This window comes from Meles meles, chromosome 10, assembly GCF_922984935.1.
Source record: "Meles meles chromosome 10, mMelMel3.1 paternal haplotype, whole genome shotgun sequence".
NCBI classification, from domain to species: Eukaryota; Metazoa; Chordata; class Mammalia; order Carnivora; family Mustelidae; genus Meles; species Meles meles.
The window spans coordinates 95,935,370-95,957,488 of record NC_060075.1 but is presented as its reverse complement, the minus strand read 5'-3'; the positions used below and the strand labels follow the sequence as shown (position 1 = coordinate 95,957,488).

Genomic DNA, 22,119 nt, shown 5'->3' with positions numbered 1-22,119 from the left:
TTAAAGCCACCGGTGAAGGGAAAATCTTGCGGGCGGTCAGAGAAAAAAGACGCCCTCTGCATGTTTTGTTGGGAGGACCAGAGCGCCGTCCTCGGCGAGAGTGCAGTGGAGCAAACGCCTGTCGGCCATGTTCTGCACCAGTGACAAGAAATTCCACACATGAGGACAAAACGAAGAGTTTTCTCAGAAACACAGACACCGAGGACTCGTGGCCAGCCCGTGCGCCCTGTTTTGGGCAGCAGAACTGCGTGGAGACACGCCTGCCGATCCCACGTGGCTGAGAGCGGCGGAGCGAATCCCCACGACCTTGCCCTTGTGCCTTCTTGCATCAAAGGGGAACAAGCAAAACGGTAACAACTCAGAACGGGGTTTATGACAAAACGTACAATGTGCATAACATCACAAGGGCCAAGCAGGCAGGCGTGTCCCGTGAGCCTCACAGACAGAGTCCACGAGCAGTCCCCACACTTACGGCGCCAACGCGTCGGCCGCCACAGGCCCAAGGGCCACGTCACAGAACACACAGACCTGCAGGAAAAGTAAAACAATGACAAGGAACAGAGGGGATGAACCACGGTGGGCTGCACAGCCCGGCGAACACGGACTGTCAGATTCCAGGTAGAAAAGGCAAACCCAGCCCTTTAAAAAGACACAAACTGATGGTGGGGCGGGGGGGAGGGGATGTGTGGAAAAGGATGAAAGAGACGCTTCCTGACAATAATCAAAAGGAAGTTGGAATGGACATACTAACACAGGACAAAATTAGGTTCCAGGTAAAGAGGAACAGTTCTTTTCAAGATCTCATTTATTTGAGAGCGAGCGTGAGTGTGAGCACACATGCAGGAGCGAGGGGCACCGGGAAGAACAGACTCTTACCCTGAGCCCGGAGCCTGATGCGAGGCTCGATCCCAGGACCCTGAGATCATGACCTGAGCCGAAGGCAGACGCTTCACTGACTGAACTCCCCTGGAGTCCCAGGAGGGTCATTTCTTAAAAAAGAATTAATTAGGGGCACCTGGGTGGCACAGTCGGTTGAGTGCCCAACATTAGACTTCGGCTCGGGCCATGATCTCAGGGTCCTGGGATCCAGCCCCTCATCCAGCTCCAAGTGAAGCAGGAGTCGGTTATGACTCTGTCTCTCTCTCCCTCTGCCCCTCCCCTCCAAAAAAGACAGCGTTAATCCATCGAGAGAACCCAAGAACCCTAAATGTTTAGGAATCAAACAGCAGAGCTTGAGAACGCAGGCAGCAAAGCGGGCAGGACGGAAGGGGACGCCGACAGAGCAGAGCCCTCACTCGGCGCCTGAGAAAACGAGTAGCCAGGACGTGAGCAGAGATGCAGAGTGAGAACACCAGCTGAGTGAGAGTCTACAGACCCCACTGTCCTGGGGGAAGGGGCAGGTGCTGTTGTGAAGACCAGAGTGGGGTGGTGACAGTCCCCTGGGGACAGCAGGGGGTGAGGGGGGCCGGTGGGTGGCACTGCTCATCACCGAGTCACCAAGCAAATACAACCCCACTGCGGCCAGGATGCGGACCTCTGGTCGCTGGAAAGACAGGCGGGGACAATGGGGGTAGGGCACAGCCTTCCACCAGCAGCAGGTGCTCCGACAGCCCAGTGGCCACAGAAGCCTCATCCAGAAGCTTCTTCGGGAGGGCAGGAGGCAGGTGTGGCTCAGGAAAGAACAGAGCAGCAGCAAGAGAGCCCCGGGCCACCGGGCGGCCGGGAATCGGACGAACACACATTCCAACCCACACACAGGAGGTGCTGAGCTCCCACGTGCCAACGAGCCGCCCACGCCACACGGGACACGCTCACACTCCCCATGCCACACAGGACACACTCACACTCCTCACTCCTGCATGTACTTCCCCAAAACCACAGGTGTCAGATAGGGAGAAGGCACCCGCACCTTTCGTGTGGGCGGAGCCCCAGCAGCTCCCAGGGCATGAGCCCAGCGTCCCGACCCCTGAGCACAGACCGCTCCACGCCCCGCGGAACGACCTCACGGCCAGGAGCAGCGCCCGCCCGCGGTGCCCAGCTGCCTCCTACCTTCATCCTCGGGAAAGAGGAAGCAGCCTCCCACCAACGGGGTCCCACGGAGCACAGGCTAGGGACCTCGCCGGCGTGCCCCAGGAGGAAGGGTTCTGGCACAACCCATCTGGACATCACAGCTAGACGTCTCTGACCCGTGCTGCCCGTCAAGGAAACGGCAGGGAGGAGGCAGGGGCCAGCGTCCAGGTCCCGCATGCCGTTCGCCCCGACACTGAGCGCTCTCCCGCCTGTGCTCAGTGCCGAGACTGCAACCAGTGTGACGATGTCGGTCCACGCTTTCTAGCAAGCCCTTTAACGGTGACCTTCCCTGAGAAGAGCCCTTACTCTGAGCAGAGTTTCCTCTCCCCTACAACCACCTGCTCAGGACCCCTCTGCATCCACCTCCAGGGAGGCTGGCCGGGCAGGTGGGCGTGGCTCTATGGCCCTGGGTCCCCCCAAGTCCTTACAGGACAGGGAAGAGGTCAAGGTTCAAGGAACACCAGGCAGTCAGCTGCCTCCACACGAAAAGCCCAGGCTGGGCTGGTTAGCGAGGCCTGGGCTTGACCTGTGCGGGGCTGAACGTGACCTGTCCCAGGGAGGTCTCAGCAAGCCAGCACTCTCCTGCCACAGGCGGGGGGGGCCTGTCATCATCACACGTCACCAGCTGACTCCAGATGTGACCTTCAACGCAGGGAAGCCTGCACAGGGCCTCACGACCCAGCCAGCATCTTCCAGCTCAGACCCAGCCAGAGGCACTCGGGGTACGTGTGGGCAAACACCTTCTTTTGTGCAAAGGAATTTCGGGTGGCCGGGCGGGAGCTGTGGTACCCTGGAGCCCACCAGGCACAGCCATCTGGGGCCCCACCGGCCGCTCCAGGGACCCGCGCTTACGGGGGTGGTGCTTACCGTGGCCAGTTCGTCGAACTTGCCGAAGAGCTCGTTCAGGAGTTTCACCAGCTCCTGGGCCGTGCACTGCGACGCCAGGCCCGTGAAGCCCACGATGTCCGCAAAGAGAATGCTGCAAGAAAAAGGCACCAGGCTGCCTCCCCGACAGGCACGCGGGGAGCCCAGAGCCGCACAGAGGGCTGCCCTCATGAGCCCCCAACGTGAACCTGCTTACTCCTCAGGGCAGGCTGGAAGGGAAGTGTCCGTGCTCCCATTATAGACATGGCTGGGGGAAGCAGGAATGCCCATGCGACCACAGGGCTCCAGCTGACCCCCCAGGACACGGGCGGGGCACACTCCACGGCCACCAGAACTGCCCCCAGCCCAAGAAGGCCAGTGACCAGCAGCCAGTGAGCACAAGGCACGTGCCTGTAGGGTGCGAGTGGGCCTTCTCGCCATTTTCCCTCCTGCCAGCTGACAAGGCGACAGAGCCCTGGTATTGTCTGAGCCTCGCTGTGAAGCCCCAGCTGGGGTGTGCATCAGACAGGGCCTTACCTTGCGGAACGGAAGCCTGGTGTGGGGGCGTCCATTTCCTACAGAGCGGGGTGGGTTAAACAACGGGGCCCACCCCCTACCCCCCACCACACAGCCTCCCTCCGCCTCACGCAGCACAGCGGTGCCCTCACTGTGATTCTGCTGGGTACAGAATTCCGCCCTTGAACATGCCACCCCAGCCCCTGCTTCCAGCCCTCCCTGTGAAAAATCACACATTGGTCTTGTGGGCCTGTGACACGCCTTCTCTTCCACTTTGCTCCCAGTGTCTGGCCCTTAGGGCTCAATTACGATGTGTCTAGTGGTGTCCTCGTTGTGTGTGTCCTAACCAAGTTTCTTCAACAGGTAGGTGAGAGCCTTCCATCAAATCTGAGACATTTTGAGCCATATTCTTTTTCAAATATTCTTTCTGCCCCTTTCCTCTCCCCCGGGACTCATCATGGGTGTGCTGTTGGACTGGCCAGTGCCCCTGGAGTCTCTGAGCCTCTGTTCTCTCTCCATCACCCTCTCTTCATTACATTCATCAGGTTCCACGATCGCAACTGTCTTCAAGTTCACCAATTCTTTCTTCAACCTGCTCACATCTGCTCAATGTGGAACCCCCTCCCCCACCCCGCAGTGACCTTCTTGCTTTAAGCACTGTATTTTTCAAAGTCCGAATTTCTGGAAGTCTTTCTCATGTTCTTCTTTATTTGGACACAGTTTGTTCTTTGAATGTATGTAAAACAGGTGGTTTCAGGGCCCCTGGGTGGCTCAGTCAATTAAACATCTGCCTTCAGCTCTGGTCATGATCTCAGGGTCCTGGAATGGAGCCCTGTGTCTGGCTCCCTGCTCAGCGGGGAGTCAGCTTCTCCCTCTCCTTCTGTTCCTTCCCCACTCATGCTCGCTCTCTCTCTCTCTTTCTCTCTCTCAAATAAAAACTTTTTTTAAAAATGGGGGATTAGCTCTGTCTAGAAGTCCGATGTACAGGCTTCCTCTAGAACAGCTTCTGTGGAATGCTTTTTTTCATTCCCGTGTGAGCCATACATTTGTGGTTTTTGCACATTGTATATATTTTTATGGAAAACTGCATAGTATAATGTGGCAAGTCTGAAAATCAGAATGCCTCCCCCCCCAGGATTGGGATTGTTCTTGTTGCTATTTATGTTGTTATCTGTTCAGTGACATTTTGTTGTTGTTGTTCAGTAACTTTTCTAACAAATTCTCATGTGAGGCCATTAAAATCTCTGGTTGGTTAGCCTAATGGTCAGTTAATGACTAGACAAATTTCCTCACATGCCTGCAGCCAGTAAGTCTCTCAGTCTTTGATGATGGGCATGTAGCCAAGCAGATTCCAGCTCTGTCTGAGTCTGCTCTTCCTGCTTGCAGACAGCCTCAAGGTCAGTCTCAAGACTTCAAGGACAGCCCAGAGTCCTCGTGGTCCTTTCTGAGCATGCACACAGCCCTACCCTTGGGCATGATCTTCTGATTCCCAGAAACATTCGCAGAGCCTTTCAAAGCCCCTGACAGACATCTCATTCCCCAGTTTTAAGATTTTAGTGCCCTGCTGCTGGCCTCCGCTGCTATCACTGCCTGTGACAGCTATGATGTTAAAACAATTGTCACTGATTGTTTTTAACAAATGTCCCAGGGCAAAAGCTGTTCACACTGAGTGTTGAGTCAGGTCAAATAAAGACAAGCCTGGAGCAAGGTTTTCCAGGGAATTCCCAGACAGTCAAATAAGGACAGTTTTCTGAGAATTTGTCAAAACCCTAACCCCATTCTGTCCCCTCAGGTGGCTGTCAGTGGACAGGTTTTCACTGTGATTGCAGCGGGTGGTTTTCAAAGCCATCGCAGAGCAAAAAACAGCGAACAGGGTAAGTGGAACTCTACAAAGCTCGCTGTTTTTACCAAGATTTAGCTGTTTCTCTTAAATACCCACTCCTGGATTCCTCAGGCTTTGGCTCATTTCCGGTGTTCTGACAATGTGGACTCTGACAGTTTTTGTCAGTACTGTCAAGGCTTCTACGGAGGAGAGGATTTGCAGATGTTCTTACGCCACTGTTCCTGAAGGCATCGCCTATTAATTGTGCGTGGAGTACTGACTTGGGACTTTAATCCTGGTGGGGTGGGGAACCAGTGAGGGACTCTAACAAGGATAGGGAGGAGGACAGTGAGATGTTCACATCTGGGCTGGAGGAAGGCACCTCTCACCCTGTGCGAGGGTGGCCAGGGGAGCCAGGCTGGAACTCGTGCCATCAAGGACAGGGACCCAGTCTCGGCTTCCTCTCTTATCTCAGAGCTGTCGCATGTGCACCTGCTGGGAATGTGGCTCGCCCCAGGGGATGTGGGTGGAGGGAAATGGTGATTTTGCACAAGGGGGTTTGTTGTCCCAGGCCAGAAAAGAGGGAGAGAAAGGCATCAAGGGCACTGAGCACCAGACTCACCACCCCCACCTGCTGCCCCAGGAGGTCCTTGACGTCTGATGCCTTCCCTGCTGTGTGCAGATGCCATACGCCCCTCCCTCAGGCCCTCCCTGGATTGTTCTGGTGGTCTTGTCTCAGCAGGGGGCTGGGTCACCGTGCCCTGTCCTTACCCACCGAGGAGAGAGAAAGGGGATGAAGGGGAAGTCTAGGTGGATGTCAGCGCCTTTGGGGACTCAGTCCACAGCACTCAACACAACCAGGAGGGTTTTACTCTGTGGTGTCTGCAGGGCCGCGTCGCAGCCACCAGCGCCTGCCTGAGTGACACCTATGTAAAGTGCCACACTTAGCTAGTGTAAATGCTCTCCCAGGGAAGGCACGATGGAATGGAACACAGTTATTTTTAGTTGGGTCTCTAAAGACACACACACAAACACCAGAGTGTGTCTGGGGCACGGCTGTTTCCTCCCCTGTAAAATGGGAATAATCCCTACCTCCCGGGGCTGCCGGGAGAGGGAGAGCGTGGGCAACAGGAGGCCAACCCCAGGCCCCGGTGCCGAGCAGAAGAACGTTCAGCTGTCACCCCGATGTGGGCCAAGTCCCAGCCCAAATTCCGCCACCCAAACCAGCTCAGGGCCAGAGTGCCAACCGTCTCCACTCTCGAGCCCACGCAGGAAACAGGAGGTGAGGAGTAGGGGGCAGAGCGGCTGTGACACTGTCCGCCAGGTGTCCTGGCCCGCCCTCCGTGGGACCTGCTTCCCGGCCGGCAGGTGCTCACCTGGGCCTCCCGACCCACACCCCGCCCCTCCTCCCCTCAAACGGGGACGCTCCACCCCTACCGGCCCACGCTTGCCCCTCCCCTCCTTCCTCCACCCCACCCCACCATCGCCTCCCGTCTCCGTCTCCTTCTCTACCTCCCTCAGCAGCTCCATATCCGTCACCTCCGCTTCCCTCGCTTCCCACCATCCCCTCCCCTCACCTTCTCCATCAACGCCCATCCCTGCAGTCGCCTCCCCCTCCTCCTCCTCCTCCTCCTCCTCCCACACCGCCCTCACTGGAGCTCCCCGAGGCCCTCCACCGCCAGGCCGGCGTCGCCCTACCTCACATTGTCGTGCCGCTGGATGTAGATCTTGTGGAAAATCCTCTCGGGGGGCTTCAGGAAGTCCTCCTTCATCTCCATGGCAACATTCCGGGGCAGGAGACTCATAAGCAGCCGTTCCTGGACAGGAGAGACAGGCCCGTGTGACACAGCGGGGGCCTCCCCGCCAGTCCCCAATCACCCCGAGGTTGGTGCCGGGGCGCTGCCTGCATGAGGGCCCAGACACCTCCTCCCGCATGCCAGCACGCGTTCTGGTCCTGCAGATCCTGCCTGGCCCCCAAGCCCTGGTGGGTTGTGCCCAGGCCCAGCCGGTCATTACCCAGGTGACTCGCTCCCAGAGCACTGGGAAGGGGCCCGCATCTCCGCCGGAGCACCCAGGCCACCGTGGCAATCCTCCTCCATTGCCCCCCGACCCACGTGCCCCAGCTGCCCTGTGCAGGGCTGACAGGTGGGAAACACAGGATAGCCCGGCCTCACTCGCCACCCCACTGCCCAACACGGCACAGAGACGGACCTCCAGATGGGCGGCAAAAACCCATTCCCCAGGACCGACACGGTCCCTTGACCTCACAGAGACAGACAGACAACACTGCATTTCCCCCTGGTCTTGTCTTCTCATTTCTTCGTTCTCTGTGGGGGTCAGATTTTCTTATCCCGCAGAGAGTGGAATACACATCTAGGCTTTTCCAGAGGAGCACGGCTGCCCCGGAGACTCCATCGTTGTTCCGAAGACTCAGTTTCCTCATGCAGACTCTACCTCTCTTCCTCCCAGGGGTCCTTGCCTGACCTCAAACCACCCCCCCCTTGACCAGCCAGGCGCACCTGCATCAGAGGCCCCGCCCACGGTCCCTCTCACACTCCTTCCCACCCTGCTTCCGAAAGCAAAGGGAGAAAAATCAGCATTGCGATCCCCTGTAGAATTAGGGAGGACAGCCGGCTTAGAACAGCAAACAGGCAGAGACGGGGCAAGAGAAGCCCCTCCCTCCCTCCCTCGCCCCAGCCCTCCAGGCAGCTCTGCTCTGGCCCCAGGCCCTCAGCGGCAGCCAGTTCCCTTCCCAGAGAAGCTCCAGCAAAGCCCTCGGGCACCTGGCATCCCCCAGCCCAGAGCGGGCAGCCAGTGACCCTGCCGGACCACAGATCCATTCCGTGAGGGCACGTCTCTGCCCGGAACAGCCACAATCCCTTGCGACGACCTCAGGAGGACGGTGGGAGCGGCAGCAGCGACAACAGTCACCCAGAGCCCAGCAGTCCTCTGGGAAATGGCCACGGAGGCCTGGGGCAGGGTGTGCAGGCTCCGGATTCCACAGAGCCCTTCATGGGCCTGCGACAACATACCCCACACACTTGAGACGCTTCCGCAGGGACCGTGTTTCCACATAAGCTGCCGAGGGGGAAGGCCGGGCCCAGCACCACGAGATGTGGCCGGAGCCGAGCGTGGGTCAGGGGAGGCCGGCCCTGGTTTCGGGCCCGGAGCCTGTGCCCGGAGCGAGGCCTGGCTGCACCCTGAGGTCCACCCACACGACTGCCAAAGGGACAGACTCCGACGCAGAGGAGGGCCCTCACAACGGTGCGATGGCCATGGCCACTCTGGACATCAGGTCAGCTGTGGGGAGAGGCCTCGGAGTCCTGGCCGAGCACGTGGACTCCAGACGTGGACGTGCCCAGGCTGAGCGTGTGAGGACAGCCCCAGGGGCTAAAATGCCACGACAGAGGGTGTGGGAGCTGGTGGGTGACTGCGGTCTGGCAGGTGAACGCCAAGCCCCTCCTTAGCCGGGAGGACTGGGGGGTGAGACTGAGATGGTCTGCGGGTGGCTGGCTGTGCCCAGAGGCAGAAGGAGCTCAGGCAGGGTTCACACACACCGCCACATGGAGAGGCCCAGAGCAGCATCAGCAACGCACACACACTTGGAAGCTTCTGGAAATGCTGGACGGCACAAGGCGGGGACATAGACAGAGCTGGACCTTATAGAAGGCCGCCCACAAAGGGCCCAAAGAATACACAGCTTCACGCTCTTTCCTGGGAAGGACCCAGTGTCACAGGGCCCCACACCCCGGGCAGCCTAGGCCACCGAGCCACATTTAGGGGCTCAGGGGGTGGCACCTACCCCCTGAGGGAGTGCCCTGCATGGAGAGTCCCTGGGGAAAAGGACGACGGCCTGGCCTCGCATCCCAGCTCTGCCTTTTTGGGTCAGTCCAGCGCTTTCTGAGTTCCAACCCATGAGACGGATACACAGGCAGGTGTTGTCTGTCACAGCACTGTCAGGGGTCACGGCACTGTCAGGGGTCACGGCACTGCGGGGCCCCACTCCCCATCGTGCCTGCCAAACCTCCAAGTCCCACTGTCCAGGGTTTGGCTCTGAAATCCCTCATCAGCTCCTATAAAAATGGTGTATCAGATCTAACAAGGGAGGCTGCTTCCCCCGCGTCCATCACACACATACCTGATTCTCCTAACGCTCTAGAACTGCTCTCTCCGAGGATCCTGGCTGAGGACACAGCTCTGGGACCTCGTCTGTCCACCACCTCACCTGCCCTGCACGATCTGGACTTAGGACAGGGAAACAGAGACAGCTACAGACCAAGGGCTGCGCCACGAGGGAAGGAGGGCCTGAAAAGGCAGAGTGGGCAGAAGGGAGGGCAACGTGCTGGGCAGTGGCATCAGGGGCATCAGAGGCGAAGGCAGAGCTGGCCACTGTCCCCAGATCCCTTCTCCACCTCTAGCACGACCGACTATCCCCTTCCTCTCATCTGGGGCTTGGTGACCTAAAATAAACACTTCGTGGTCCAAGCTCCCCTCACAGCTAGAGGTGGCCCATGAGATGGAATATGAAAGGTCATGTGAGAGCTACTGGAATGTTCCTTAAAGAGAGCCTGTTCTTCCCTTTCTCCCTCTGTTGCTGGGAATACAGTCACAATGTCCGGCTCTCTACCTACCATCTTGATTCACGAGGATGAGGGCCACGCACTAACAACGGCAGGTCAGTTAGCAGATGGAGACTGGGTTGTCAGGGTCACACAGATCAGCTCTGCCACATCAACCATAAAGGGACTCCCGGGAACCCATAGATGAGGGGGAAAGAGCGCTCTTGCCTGCATAAGTCTTTGTCATATGAAATTCCTAAGGGCAGGCTGCCGGCCAGAGGCTCAGCATCAGCTCCGAGCACGAGATTACGGACGGTACCTAAAGCCGACACACACACAACCGGGAGTAAAGGCAGGCCACGTTCCCATAGGGAGCAAAGCGCCATCTGGCAAGATCAAGTGCCCATCCCCGATTAAAAACAGCAAAACCTGGGACAGAGTCATTCTCTGACATCATAAAGACATTACCTGCAATCCACACCCAATCTCGAACCTAGCCTTAAAGCCCCAGGCAGCAATGAGCACTGTGAACACGGCATCAGGCGGCACAACACGGATGCCTTCTAACCGGCACAATAAAATACAAAGCCAGAAATCAGAAGGGCAGGTTTATGAAGATGGACCTACAAAGTATCCATCGATCATACAAAGCATCCCAGCGTCCTGTGAACATGACGACACTGACCTTGACTATCAAAATGGAGCTGAAAATAAATGCATGATTCCTAAAAAAAAAATTCGATATTTGAGTCACAGCTGGGAGGACTCTGCTTCTGGGAGACGTTGCCTTCCTTCTCCCGCTACGTGTACTCAAGTCCAAGGTGTTACATGTGAAAGTCACAAGAAGACTCTGGAAGGCAGAGGGAAGGAGGCACAGACGTGGGGACAGAGGAGCAGCCCAGAGGTGAGACCCTAGGCAGTCTGTTCTCCTTGTCCCCCAGACTGGGAGCTGGAGACAGGGCAGCCCAGAAATACCCAGAAACACCAGCAGGCACCCAGGATACTCCCCTCAAACCCAGCTCTCTCTGGCTGGAAGGCCAGGAGAGGGGCAGCCTCCTGAGACGAAAACTGTAGACAACTGTCCCACTCCAGACAGACCACTGAAACTCCCACACACCGCCACATTCCCCCACTGGGAGGAGCCAGCAGGCATACCAGGGCACCAGCAGCCCGGCCTTTCTGGATAGTAGTACACACAGCCTGCTGCTCAAGTCAGGGGAGAACAAGGGCTCTCCTGCTCCTCCCTCCCAGGCAGGAGCCAGACACCCCTCCAGTGTGGCAGTAAGGAGGAACTACCACGAGCCCCAGCAAAGGCCGGGTGTGGAGCCCGGACTCTCCACCGCACCTGCAAGTGGTGACCCCTTCCCCTGACAAGTGAAGGAGTCACAGAAAACCAGCCCAGAACAGAAGGTCCAAACAGGACCCAGAGTCTCACTCATTATACCCCAAAAGTCCTGGTTCCTATTAAAAACCATTCAGCATCTCAGAACCAGAATGGTCTCAGCAAATGAATGAAGATAATCAACAGGCAGTGACACCCAGACGAACACAATAATCAGAGTAACTAACAAGACTTTAAAGCGGCTGTTGCAAGAGTAACTCGATGAGCAGCCACAAACACACTTGAAAAAAAAAAAAAAAAAAAAAAAAAGAAACTCCAGCAAAGAGACAGAAGATACAAAAGAGAATTAAATGGAAATTTTAGAACTGAAAAAAATAATGAAATAAAAAGCTCGACAGGTGGCAGAGAATAAAGGAAAGCCTAGGAGAAAGCCTGGGAGAAAAAATCCCAAAAGCACAGTGACCCATGGGACTGTAATAGAAGATCCAACATTCATGTCAACGGAATCACCGAAGATGAGAAAGAAAATGGCTGTAAAAATATTCAGAGAAATAATGGATGAAAAGTTCACAAATTTGACAAAAGACATAAACCTCCACACTTGGGAACTGGGAAGACCCCAACAGAGACAAACCAAAGAAGTCCATACCAGGACACAACATAACCAAACATCAGAAAAATAAGACAACAGGAACACCTGGGTGGCTCAGTGGGTTAAAGCTTCTGCCTTCGGCTCAGGTCATGATCCCAGGGTCCTGGGATTGAGCCCCACATCGGGCTCTCTGCTCAGCAGAGAGCCTGCCTCCTCTTTTCTCTCTCTCTGCCTGCCTCTCTGCCTACTTGTGATCTGTCTGTCAAATAAAGAAATAAATCTTTAAAAAAAAAAAAAAGAAAGAAAGAAAGAAAGAAAAAGAAGACAACAGAGTGGTCTTCATAGCAATGAGAGAGTAACAATGTCTCTTCCTCAGAGGAAAGGTAGTTTGAATTAAAGCAGATTTCTCATCAGAAATCCTGGAGGCCATGAGAAAGTGGCACGTTTTTCCAGTGCTGAGAGAAAAGAACGGTCCACCCAGAACCCTTCAGGAATGAAAGAAATGAAGACCAACTCAGACAAAGGAAACTATGAGGATTTGTCACCAGCAGACCTGCCCCAAAAGAATGGTTAAAGGAAGTCCTTCAAACAGAAAGAAAAGGAGAACAGGAAGCATCTCTGGGAATCAGGGAGGAAGAAATAACACGGTGCGAGCAAAAATACGCATGAGTACAATATATTTCCCTTCTTTATGTGCTGGTTGAAGGAAGAATTACACCACCGCCTGATGTGACTCTAAATGTATAAGGAAGAAAGACTTAAGACGGTTTTCTCACAGATGAGGTTGAAGGACGGGAAGGTGGAGTTTCTGCACTTTATCTGGTAAGATGTCAACAACAGTAGAATGCGATGTTATGCGCATAGTGTAAAACCACTGAGGAAGACACACGCTCAAGGACACGATGATAAATCAAAACTGAATTCTAAAAAAAAAATGTTCAAGTAACTCACAGGAAGGCAGGAAAAAGAAACAGAGAAGACAGACAGAAAACAAAACATAAAATGAAACATTTCTGCTCTAACATAATAATCACATGAAAAATAAATGTCCTAAACACACAGAAGACAGACACTGGCAGACCGGATTAAGAAAGCATGACCCAACTCTATAGAATTGCCAGGAAACTCACATATAAAATAGTCGGGCTCAATGGAAAATGATGGAAAAAATATATCACGCAAACATTAATCAAAAGAAAACAGGAGTGTCTGTATTATTATCAGATAAACTAGACTTCAAGGAAAAATACTGTAAGTCAGATAGGGACATTACACATGATAAAAGTCAATCCACCCAAACACACAGCAATCCTAAATATGCATGCACCAAACAACACAGCTGTGACATGCGTGAACCAAAACCTGACAGGACCAAAAGAAGAAAGAGACAAATCTGCAACGTTAGCTGAGGGCTTCTGAGGGAAATTAAGCAATATAAAAGCTGAACAAAGACCACCAATGATACGAAAGTGCTCAGGAAGACCATCATACAACAGTATATATAATCAACAGTTATAAAACACCTCAGCCAAGAAGTGCAGAATACACATTCTTTTCAAGCACTCCCAGAACACACAGCAAGACAAGCCATATCCTACCTGGATCATGACACAAACATTAGCAAATTAGAAGAAATCAAATAATAGAGTATGGCCTTTGAAAATCATGGACTCCAACTAGAAATCAATAGTAGGAAAAAAACCCAAATATTGAGAAATTAAACAAAATAATTCTAAGCAATCCAGGAGCCAAAAGGATATCCCAAAAGAAATTTTTAAAAATACACAGAACTGAATGAAATTGAAAATACAACACACCAGTATCTGTGGCATGCAGCTCTGAATGGGAAATTTAGGAGACTATAGGCTTGCATTAAAAAAGAGAAAATTATCAAATAAATAATCTAAGCTTCCATCTAAAGAAAATAGGAAAAGAAGAACAAAATAAATGAAAATTAGAGGAAGGAATAGCACAGTAAACACAAGAAGAAATCAGTGAAACTGAAAACAGGGAAAAAAACAAAGTTAATGAAACAATGTGATATTTTAAATATATCAATAAAATATACAAACCTCTAACAAAACCAGTGAGAGAGAAAGAGAGAGAGCAGACATGATACAAATACACAAAATCAGGAAAAAATTATATCACTACAGACCCTACAGACACCAAAAGGATAAAGGGAATAGTAACAACTCTTCACACATAAATCTGACAATTCCAAAGAAATGGACAAACTTCTCAAAAAGCATAACCCACAACAACTCATCCAGTAATAAATAAATACTATAAATAAAATATTTGAATACTTCTGTAATCTATTAAGTGAACTGAATTCTTAATTTAAAAAATCATATAAAAAAAACTCTAGATCCAGATGGTTTTACTGAATATGATACCACATTACACCAAGAGAACACAACCCAATTCACAATATAAAGTTAATATTATCTAACACTAAAATTGGATCAAAATAAAAAGAAAACTACAGACCAATATCCCTGAAAAATACAGATGTAAACACCCTTAACACAATATTAGCGTATCATAATAACACTTGACCCAAGTTTAATCAGAGGATACAATGCAAGTTCAATATGGAAATATCAATCAATGTTACACCATATCAACAGGATAAAGAATAAAAAACACGTATCTACACTTGTGGTGAGCATAGCTAGCATAACTAGGAACTTGTCAAGTCACTATGTTCTACACCTGAAACTAAGGTAACATTGTTGTATGTTGTAATTACACTGCAACTATAACATATATTTAAATAAAAAGGTTTTTTTAATCACACAACAATTGATTCAGAAAAAGAACTTGACAAAATTCAACATCAATTCCTAATGAAATCCTCAGAAAAACAGAAAGAGGGGGTAACTTCCTCATCTTAATAAAGAACATCCAGAAAAAGCCTACAAATTATATCACACTTAATGTTGAAACACTGAACTTTTTTTTTTTTTTTTTAACCAGGAGCAAGCCAAGGATGTCTGCTTTTCCCACCTTTATTCAACTTTATTCAACTGCACTGGAAAGTACAGTCAGTGAAATAAGGTTAAAAAAAAAAAAAAGGAAATGAAAGGCACACATATTGGAAAGAAAGAAATAATACTCTAAATATTTGCAGATAATATGATGATCCACGTAAAAAATATGAAGGATTATGCACAACCATGCCAAAACAAAACAATATCGAAAAACAAAAACAGAAACAAAAGCTCAGAAAGTTGCAGGATACAAGATCAACATATAAAAATCAGTTGTATTTCTATACACTAAGAATGACCACATGGACACTGATACCAAAACTACAATTTATCATTGGCAATTACTCAAAAAATGGAATTAATATGAGTAAATATATCAAAACACATATAGAACTTGCATGCTGAGAACTACAAAACAATGGTTAAAGAACCTGAAGAATATCCAAATAAATGGGGAGACATACTATGTCCATGGACTCGGGAGACTCAAAATGGTAAAGATGTCAATATTCCCCAAATTGATAGACAGGCTTATCACAAAGCCCATCAAAATCCCTGCAAGATTTTAGTAGACAAAGGCCAGATTATTCTAAAACTTATACAGAAAAGCAAAGAAACAATAATAACTGAAACATTTTGAAACAGAACAACAAAATGGGAGAAATCACTCTACCTGATTTTGAGATTATATCATCAAAATCACCAAGACTGTGTGGAAGGAGAAACACACAGAGCAATGGGACAGAGCACAAGCCTTGGAAAGACTCACACAAAGGCACCTGATGGATTTTTGACAAAGGTACAAAAGCAATTCAGTAGAGACAGACAGAACTATGATACAACCCAGCATTACCTGCAACAGTCCAGATGTGGAAATAACCTAAGTGTCCCTGGATGGATGAAAACAAGTACAGGACATACATACAATGGACTAGTATTCAGTCGTAAAAAAAGAAGGGAATTCTGTCATTTGTGACATGGATGGACCTATGGGGTATTACACAAAGCAAAGTAAGACAGAGAAAGACAAATACAGTAGAGTCTCCCTTATATGCAGAATCTTTAAAAGCTGAACTCACAGATACAAAGAAGAGATTGTGTGGTTGCCGGAGGTTCAGGTGGTGGGAGGCAAAATGGACATGGCGGGGATCAAAAGGTCTGAACTTCCAATTATAAAATAAGTCAGTTCTGGAGATGTGATGTACAGCATGTGATTGTAGCTAACCATACTGGAAACCTGGAAGAGTAGATCTTAAATTTTCCCATCGGCGAGGGGGTGTATAACTATGTGAGCTGAAGGAGGCTAGCTAAGCTTATTGTGATGATCACCTCCCAACACATACATATACCAGATCATCATGCTTTAAACCTGGATGATGTTTTATGTCCATTATATCTCAATAAAACTGGCAATGGAGGGCATGTAGCATTTTCAAAAGATGGCATTGGAGCAACTGGACACCCACGGACCCAAAAAAAAGAGCCTGGATCTAAACTTCACACATGATGCAAACATTAACTCAGAGTATATATTTCAACCTAAACTATAAAACTTTTAGAAAACATGTAAGAGAAATCTTTGAGATCTAGGGCCACAGAGTTTTTGACTTGACACCAAAATCAGGATTTATAAGAGGGTAAATTGACAAATCCGACTTCATCAAAATCAAAACCATTTGCTCGGCGAAAGACCTCGTTAAGAGGATGAAACCACAAGCTACTGACTGAGAGGAAATGTTTGCAAACCACATACGTGCAAAAGAACTAGTATCTATAATACATAAAGAACCCTCACCGCTCCATAATGAGAGCTACATGATGATGATTGTAGAAAGACAAATGATACATACGAGAGACAGACATATGGATAATAGGTAGACAAATAGGTAGATCACAGACAGACAAACAGACAGATGATACATATATCGATCCAGTTAGAAAATGGGCAAAAGACATCAACAGACATTTCTCCAAAGAAGACACAGAGACAGCAAATAACCGCATGAAAAGATGTTCAGTGTCACAGCCACCAGAGAAATGCAAATTCAGGTCGCCCTGATGCTTTGGTGCACACCTATCAGAAGTGTTACAACAGCACCAGTGACACCAGCACCCACTGGTGAGGACGCAGAGAAACGGGGTTCCTCATGCTTTGGTGTTGGGAGTGGAGCGTCATCCAAACACTGTGGAGAGCAGCTTCACGATCTCTCAGTGAACTGAACACGCGACCACCACATGGCCCAGCAACTGTACTCTCAGACGTTCACGCTGGAGCACTGAAAACTCGCGTTCACACAAAAAACTGCGGGAAGGTTCACAGCAACTTCGTTCACAATCGCCGCAAACTGGAAACCACCGAGATGTCCTCCAGCAGGTGAGCGGTCAGGCCAACGGAGGCCCATCCACACCACGGAACACGGCTGGCAAGCAAAGGGGGTAAGCCGCTGACAGCTAGAACCTGATGGACCCTCGGCAGACCGTGGAAGACGCCAACTCCGAGTCTGCATGCCACAGGACTCCACGCAGGTCCATTTCCGAGATGACACATTTACGGACACGGACAACAGCTCCAAGCTGGCAGCGGGGAGGAGGTGTGGGGGTCCATGCAGCACAGGCGTGCTCTGTGTCTTGGCCGCCCCTGCTCAGTCCCCTGCTGCCGGGAAAGCGAGATGGAGAGGACACGGGATGCCTCCGTGTTGTGGCTCACAGCCCCACATACACCTGTAATGAGCGCCAACTAAAAGGCTCCATTGAGGGAAAACGATGAATCCCGGTGTGAAGAAAACACTCATACCTTGCTGGTGGGAACGGAAATGGTAAAGCCGCGTGCGAACTGCCTGCACGTGGCCCACAACTCCACTCCGGGCCATCCACCCGAGGGAAACAAAAACCACTGTCACCCGACACTCACACGGGAGCGTTCTCAGGAGCCTGTTGGGGACAGGCACCGAGTGGGGACGACCGGACGTCCACGCAGCTCTGGCTCACGGGCTGCAATGTGGACATGTCCCCAGACCCCGTGCTCAGGGAGGGAAGCCACAGGCCAGAGGCCACACGCGCACCACATGACCCCGTTCCTGCAGAGTGCCCGGAACAAGAAAGTCCACGGAGACACAGCACAGACCAAGGGGTGGCCTGGTCTGGGAGGGCAGTGGGGAGTCACTGCCAAATGGCACGACAAAAACATTCTACAGTTAGATCGTTGTGAGGATGACTGTAAATATGGGAAACTCAGGCAGTAGTTTCGACCTTTAAACTGAATTTGATGGTGTGTGAACTATAGATCAGTGAGGCTTGTTTCTTCTTAATTTAAAAAATAAGTAACAACTGTAGTTCTTGAGGGTGGCAGGAATTGACAGACCCCGTGGAAAACCCATCCCAGATCCCTGACACGTGTCCTCCAACAGGGGACGATCAAACACGCCCATTTTCCTTGTTACGATGACGAACCGGGACTGGGCTTTGTAAACGGCCAGACCGTGTTCTGGAATCATGACTGATCAGTGTCTGAAGAACAGGAGGGCCTGGGGAGCGGAGGACCCTGTGCTCAGAGCATGAGGCTGAGCTCGTATCAGGGTCTTGACAGGCGTCCTGGCTGGGGGTGGGGAGTGTCAGGGGAGGAGGTCACCAGGGAGCTCCGGGGTGACCTTCAGAGGCCTCTCACCCCATCCCCATGCTCTTCAGCTGTGACAGCCTCGGAGCTCAAGGTTAGACCCCAGTGTGGAGCCAGGAACATGCTGAGACTCCCAAGTGGTCTCAACAGGGCAGCCGTTCCAGCCCCATCACGACCCCTTCCAAGCCAAAGGAACACAGAACAGCATGCAGTCACCACCTGCTGCCCTATGTCATATACAACACCAGTGACCCCCCATCTAGCTGCCTGAACACCCACTTCCCAGCCTCTACCTGGAAAACTCCTACACATCCTTCAGAGCCCCAGCCAAATAATGCCCTGTTTCTTCTCCACACTATACATCCCATGGGTGCCCCCCTCCATCATCCCCGTGGCTCACCCCGCGGAGACTGGCAGGACCTGTGTCCCACGCACAGTTACATCAAGTCTTGCCGAGTGAAGGTTGGCATCAGCCTCCCAGCAGCCCAGCATCTCCAGAGCCTGCCATGAGCCATGCATTCAGATGTGTGGAGCTGTGGATGACTGTCCACAGGGGAATCCCATAACTGCTTCAGCTGTCAAACTTACAACCCCACAAGCCAAGATGCGGAGGCCCCCTCCATCTGCCCGGGCCTGCTTCTCCGCCTCCAACTGCTCAGTTTTATTTCCTGTGGCACCCAGGAAAGAGGCCACGTAGGGAGCCCCGAGGCCGGGGGCCCACCTAGTCCCGGGCGCCAGGGGGCCTCATGACCATGACCCAGCCAGGACGTAAGGCCAGCCTCTCCTCACCTTCACACCACGCACCTGACTTCTGCGTGAACTTGGCAGGTGCCACGGACTGAAGCGTGTCCCCTCAGAATTCCTGGGTTGAAGTCCTAATCCCCAACGTGACTGTATTTGCAGAAGGGGCTTTCAGGAGGTAAGTAAGGTTTAAAGAGGCCAAAGGGTGGGATCCTAGTCTGACAGGACTAGCGCCCTGAGAGGAAGAGAAAGCGACATCTGTCTCTGCGCCCGAGCCCTGAGAAAATCCCGAGGGGATTCAAGAACCCCCCAGGAGGCACCTGCCTCGTGTGCAGGCAGAAATGAAGTGTCCGGGGGGAAGGAGGGCTGACCACCTGTTCCCGTGGGACCACCCACCGCAAGCACCCCGCACGCACGGCCGAAGGGACGCTGGGCAGGCCCTGCTCTCCAGAGCGGGCTCCGTGCGGGAGAAGGGACGGAGGGTGTCCCGTGCCTGCCGCACCCCACGGCACAAGTCAGAAGGGCTGGTGCCGACCTGAGCCTGAGGTGCTGCAGGGGCATGGGGCTGAGCACTATGACCTCAGCTCTGCTTCCGTGGAGTCCGGGCAATCGTGGGGATGACAACCTGGTCATTGCAGCCCCCTCAGAGCTCCATACACGGCATCTCAGTGTGCCGAGGGGTCCAGACACAACCCGCTCCCCGCTCGGCGCCAGGAGGCCAAGGGCCTCAGGGTGACCGCACCCACAAAAACGGCCCTGGGAGCAGGGGCCACTCCCCCTGTGTGCGTTTTGGCGACTCTGGAGGGTTACCCTCCGCATGTGTCCCCAGGACAATGGGGGCAGGGAGGGCATCTTCCCTGGTTGCCCATGTGGCTCATGGGGGAACCGCCCGACCCGGAGGTGACTGTTAGCACCAAGTCGACAAGTTAGAGGTCACAGGCTTTCCCAACCCTTCGTTTGCTTCTCGGATCAGTTTCAGGAGTGGACACCTTGTGGGAATTGGCGCCTCTCGTCTACGTTCTCAAATACTCTGGTGCCGACGCCTCCTGAGTGTTTCCCTCGTATCTATTTTTAGCTCGGCTCTGTCTGCAGCCGCGTTGCCCGTCCCTGAGACCTCTAGGTGTCTGTTCTTTCTTCCCAGTCAGTTGCTCTAAGGCTTTTCTGTTTCAAAGACCCAACGTTGGACGTTTTTGTTCTGAAAGTGAAAGACCCCTATGAAAAGACCCTCCAAGTCCTCTCGGAGGATTAGATCTTCGGCATTCGTAAGCCGAGCCTAGCGTGGCTCAGGACACCCAAGGGTGGGAAGGGGGGACATGGCTGGTCTGGGGGCCCTGGGCCTCCACTGTGCCCACACTGCCATGGCTACTCTGTCACTCCCGAGTCAGAAACGCTGAGCCAGCCCCAGATTGGAAAATGGAATAAACTCCTTACAGACCAGACCACAGCACAGAAGCATCGGGGTGTGAACTCGGGCAGGAAGAACATTCTGGATCACACACCCTCCTGTGCTCGGCCACGACCCGGCGCAGGGGCTGTAGTGGCCCGTGTCCACGCTGATTTGTGGGAGGGTTGGTCTCCACACACCAAGTCCCTCCCAGAGGAGTCAGCCAGGGGGACACTGGCAACTCAGGGAGCTTCTCAACGTACGGCAGAGACGCTTCTAGAAGTAGGGTAGGCGTCTGGTGTGGCAGACGGCCCTGCCCAACCTCGCCCAGACCCCGTGGCTCTGCCGGCAGGGCAGGAACGCTCACTCAGGTCCTGCAAGCAAACCAGCTGTACTGTCCTCCAGATTTGTCTCCGCAGACACAAGGCTGTTAGTTCTAAATGACAATGTGGGGGGAGGGGAGCGACTAGCAGCTCCTACAGAGGGGCACCAAACACCCCACGATCCACCCCAAAGCAGAACAGAACAATGTGGAGAACGTGTTGGCATCAGATCTGCAAATCACAGACGAGTGCCTTCCGGTCCAATTCTGGAGCAGAGCCGTGCGTCCCACGGTGTCCTGTCCCGCCGCTGGGACAGACAGGTTCTAACACCAGGGGTTTGCACCTCAGCGTGGGCCCTGCTCTTCCCTCCCTCTCCCTCCTCCTGCAAGCCCGCTGCCACCCAAGCCAGGTCAGTCCTGCAGGCACAGCCCAGGGGAGGATGGAGCACCTGGTCTGTGCTCTGAGGCGCCACGTGTCCTGCTCCGGGAAGCCTCCCCGGCCCTGCTCGTGCACGCTCACGGCGCCCGCCCCTGCTTCCAAGTCCTCACCTCGGCCTGAGCCCTTCTCCTTCCTGCGAGGACCCATCGGAGCTCCCGCATGCAGCCGTGTGCCCACACTACCCTGCCTCCTTCGTCTCCCGGGTCCTCACAGCTGAGGCCACACGTGAAGGTCCACCCCAACCACCACGCACCGCGCACACCGGCATCGGCTTCTGCTTACACCCCTCCCCCAGCTCACGTCACCCGAGACCCCATTCCTAAACGCCCCCCCACCCCAGCATCTGCCGCCACCTGCAGAAGCCAGTGGGCTCACCTGCCACCACACAGTGGTCATTCCAGAGCTGGACATCCCAGCCGGCACCCCCTCCCAGAACCAAACCCTATCCCCCAGGACCCTGTCCCAGAATCAGGCTGCGTCCCCCCAGGACTCCCTCCCAGAACTGGGGCATATCCTCCGAAACTTTCCTCGGAATCGGGGTGTGGCCCTACCCCCCCCGCCCCCGGAATCTGAGCACATCTGCTAATATCCCCTCACACATCACCAGTGTGCCCTCTTTCCAGCTCAGGGTGGAGCTTTTTCCTAAAAGCGGCTATTAAATTGGGTTCTTCGCTAATTGAGTCACAACGTGAAAACAGACACCGACCCTGAGAAGGCCGTTCGGTCACATGTCCCTCACCTGTAACCCACAGCCGCCGCAGCCACCTCCTGCTGCCCTGGGCCTGCTTGCTGGGCCGTCCCCAGGCGGAGTGAGGGGCCAGGTGCCTGCAGGTACCTGAAGCCCCCAAGAGGGGCCAAG

General features: G+C 52.8%; 1 protein-coding gene across 1 annotated transcript in view; it reads right to left on the bottom strand.

Moving 5' to 3' along the window:
* The window catches only part of ADCY1 (adenylate cyclase 1), an 89,033-nt gene that overhangs the window by 49,338 nt on the left and 17,576 nt on the right, over positions 1-22,119 (bottom strand). The window contains exons 3-4 of the mRNA XM_046020936.1: positions 6,971-7,089; positions 2,938-3,049 (exon numbers count right to left, since the gene is read on the bottom strand). Coding sequence (XP_045876892.1) covers positions 2,938-3,049; positions 6,971-7,089 — 231 coding nt within the window. The remainder of the gene's footprint in view (positions 1-2,937; positions 3,050-6,970; positions 7,090-22,119) is intronic.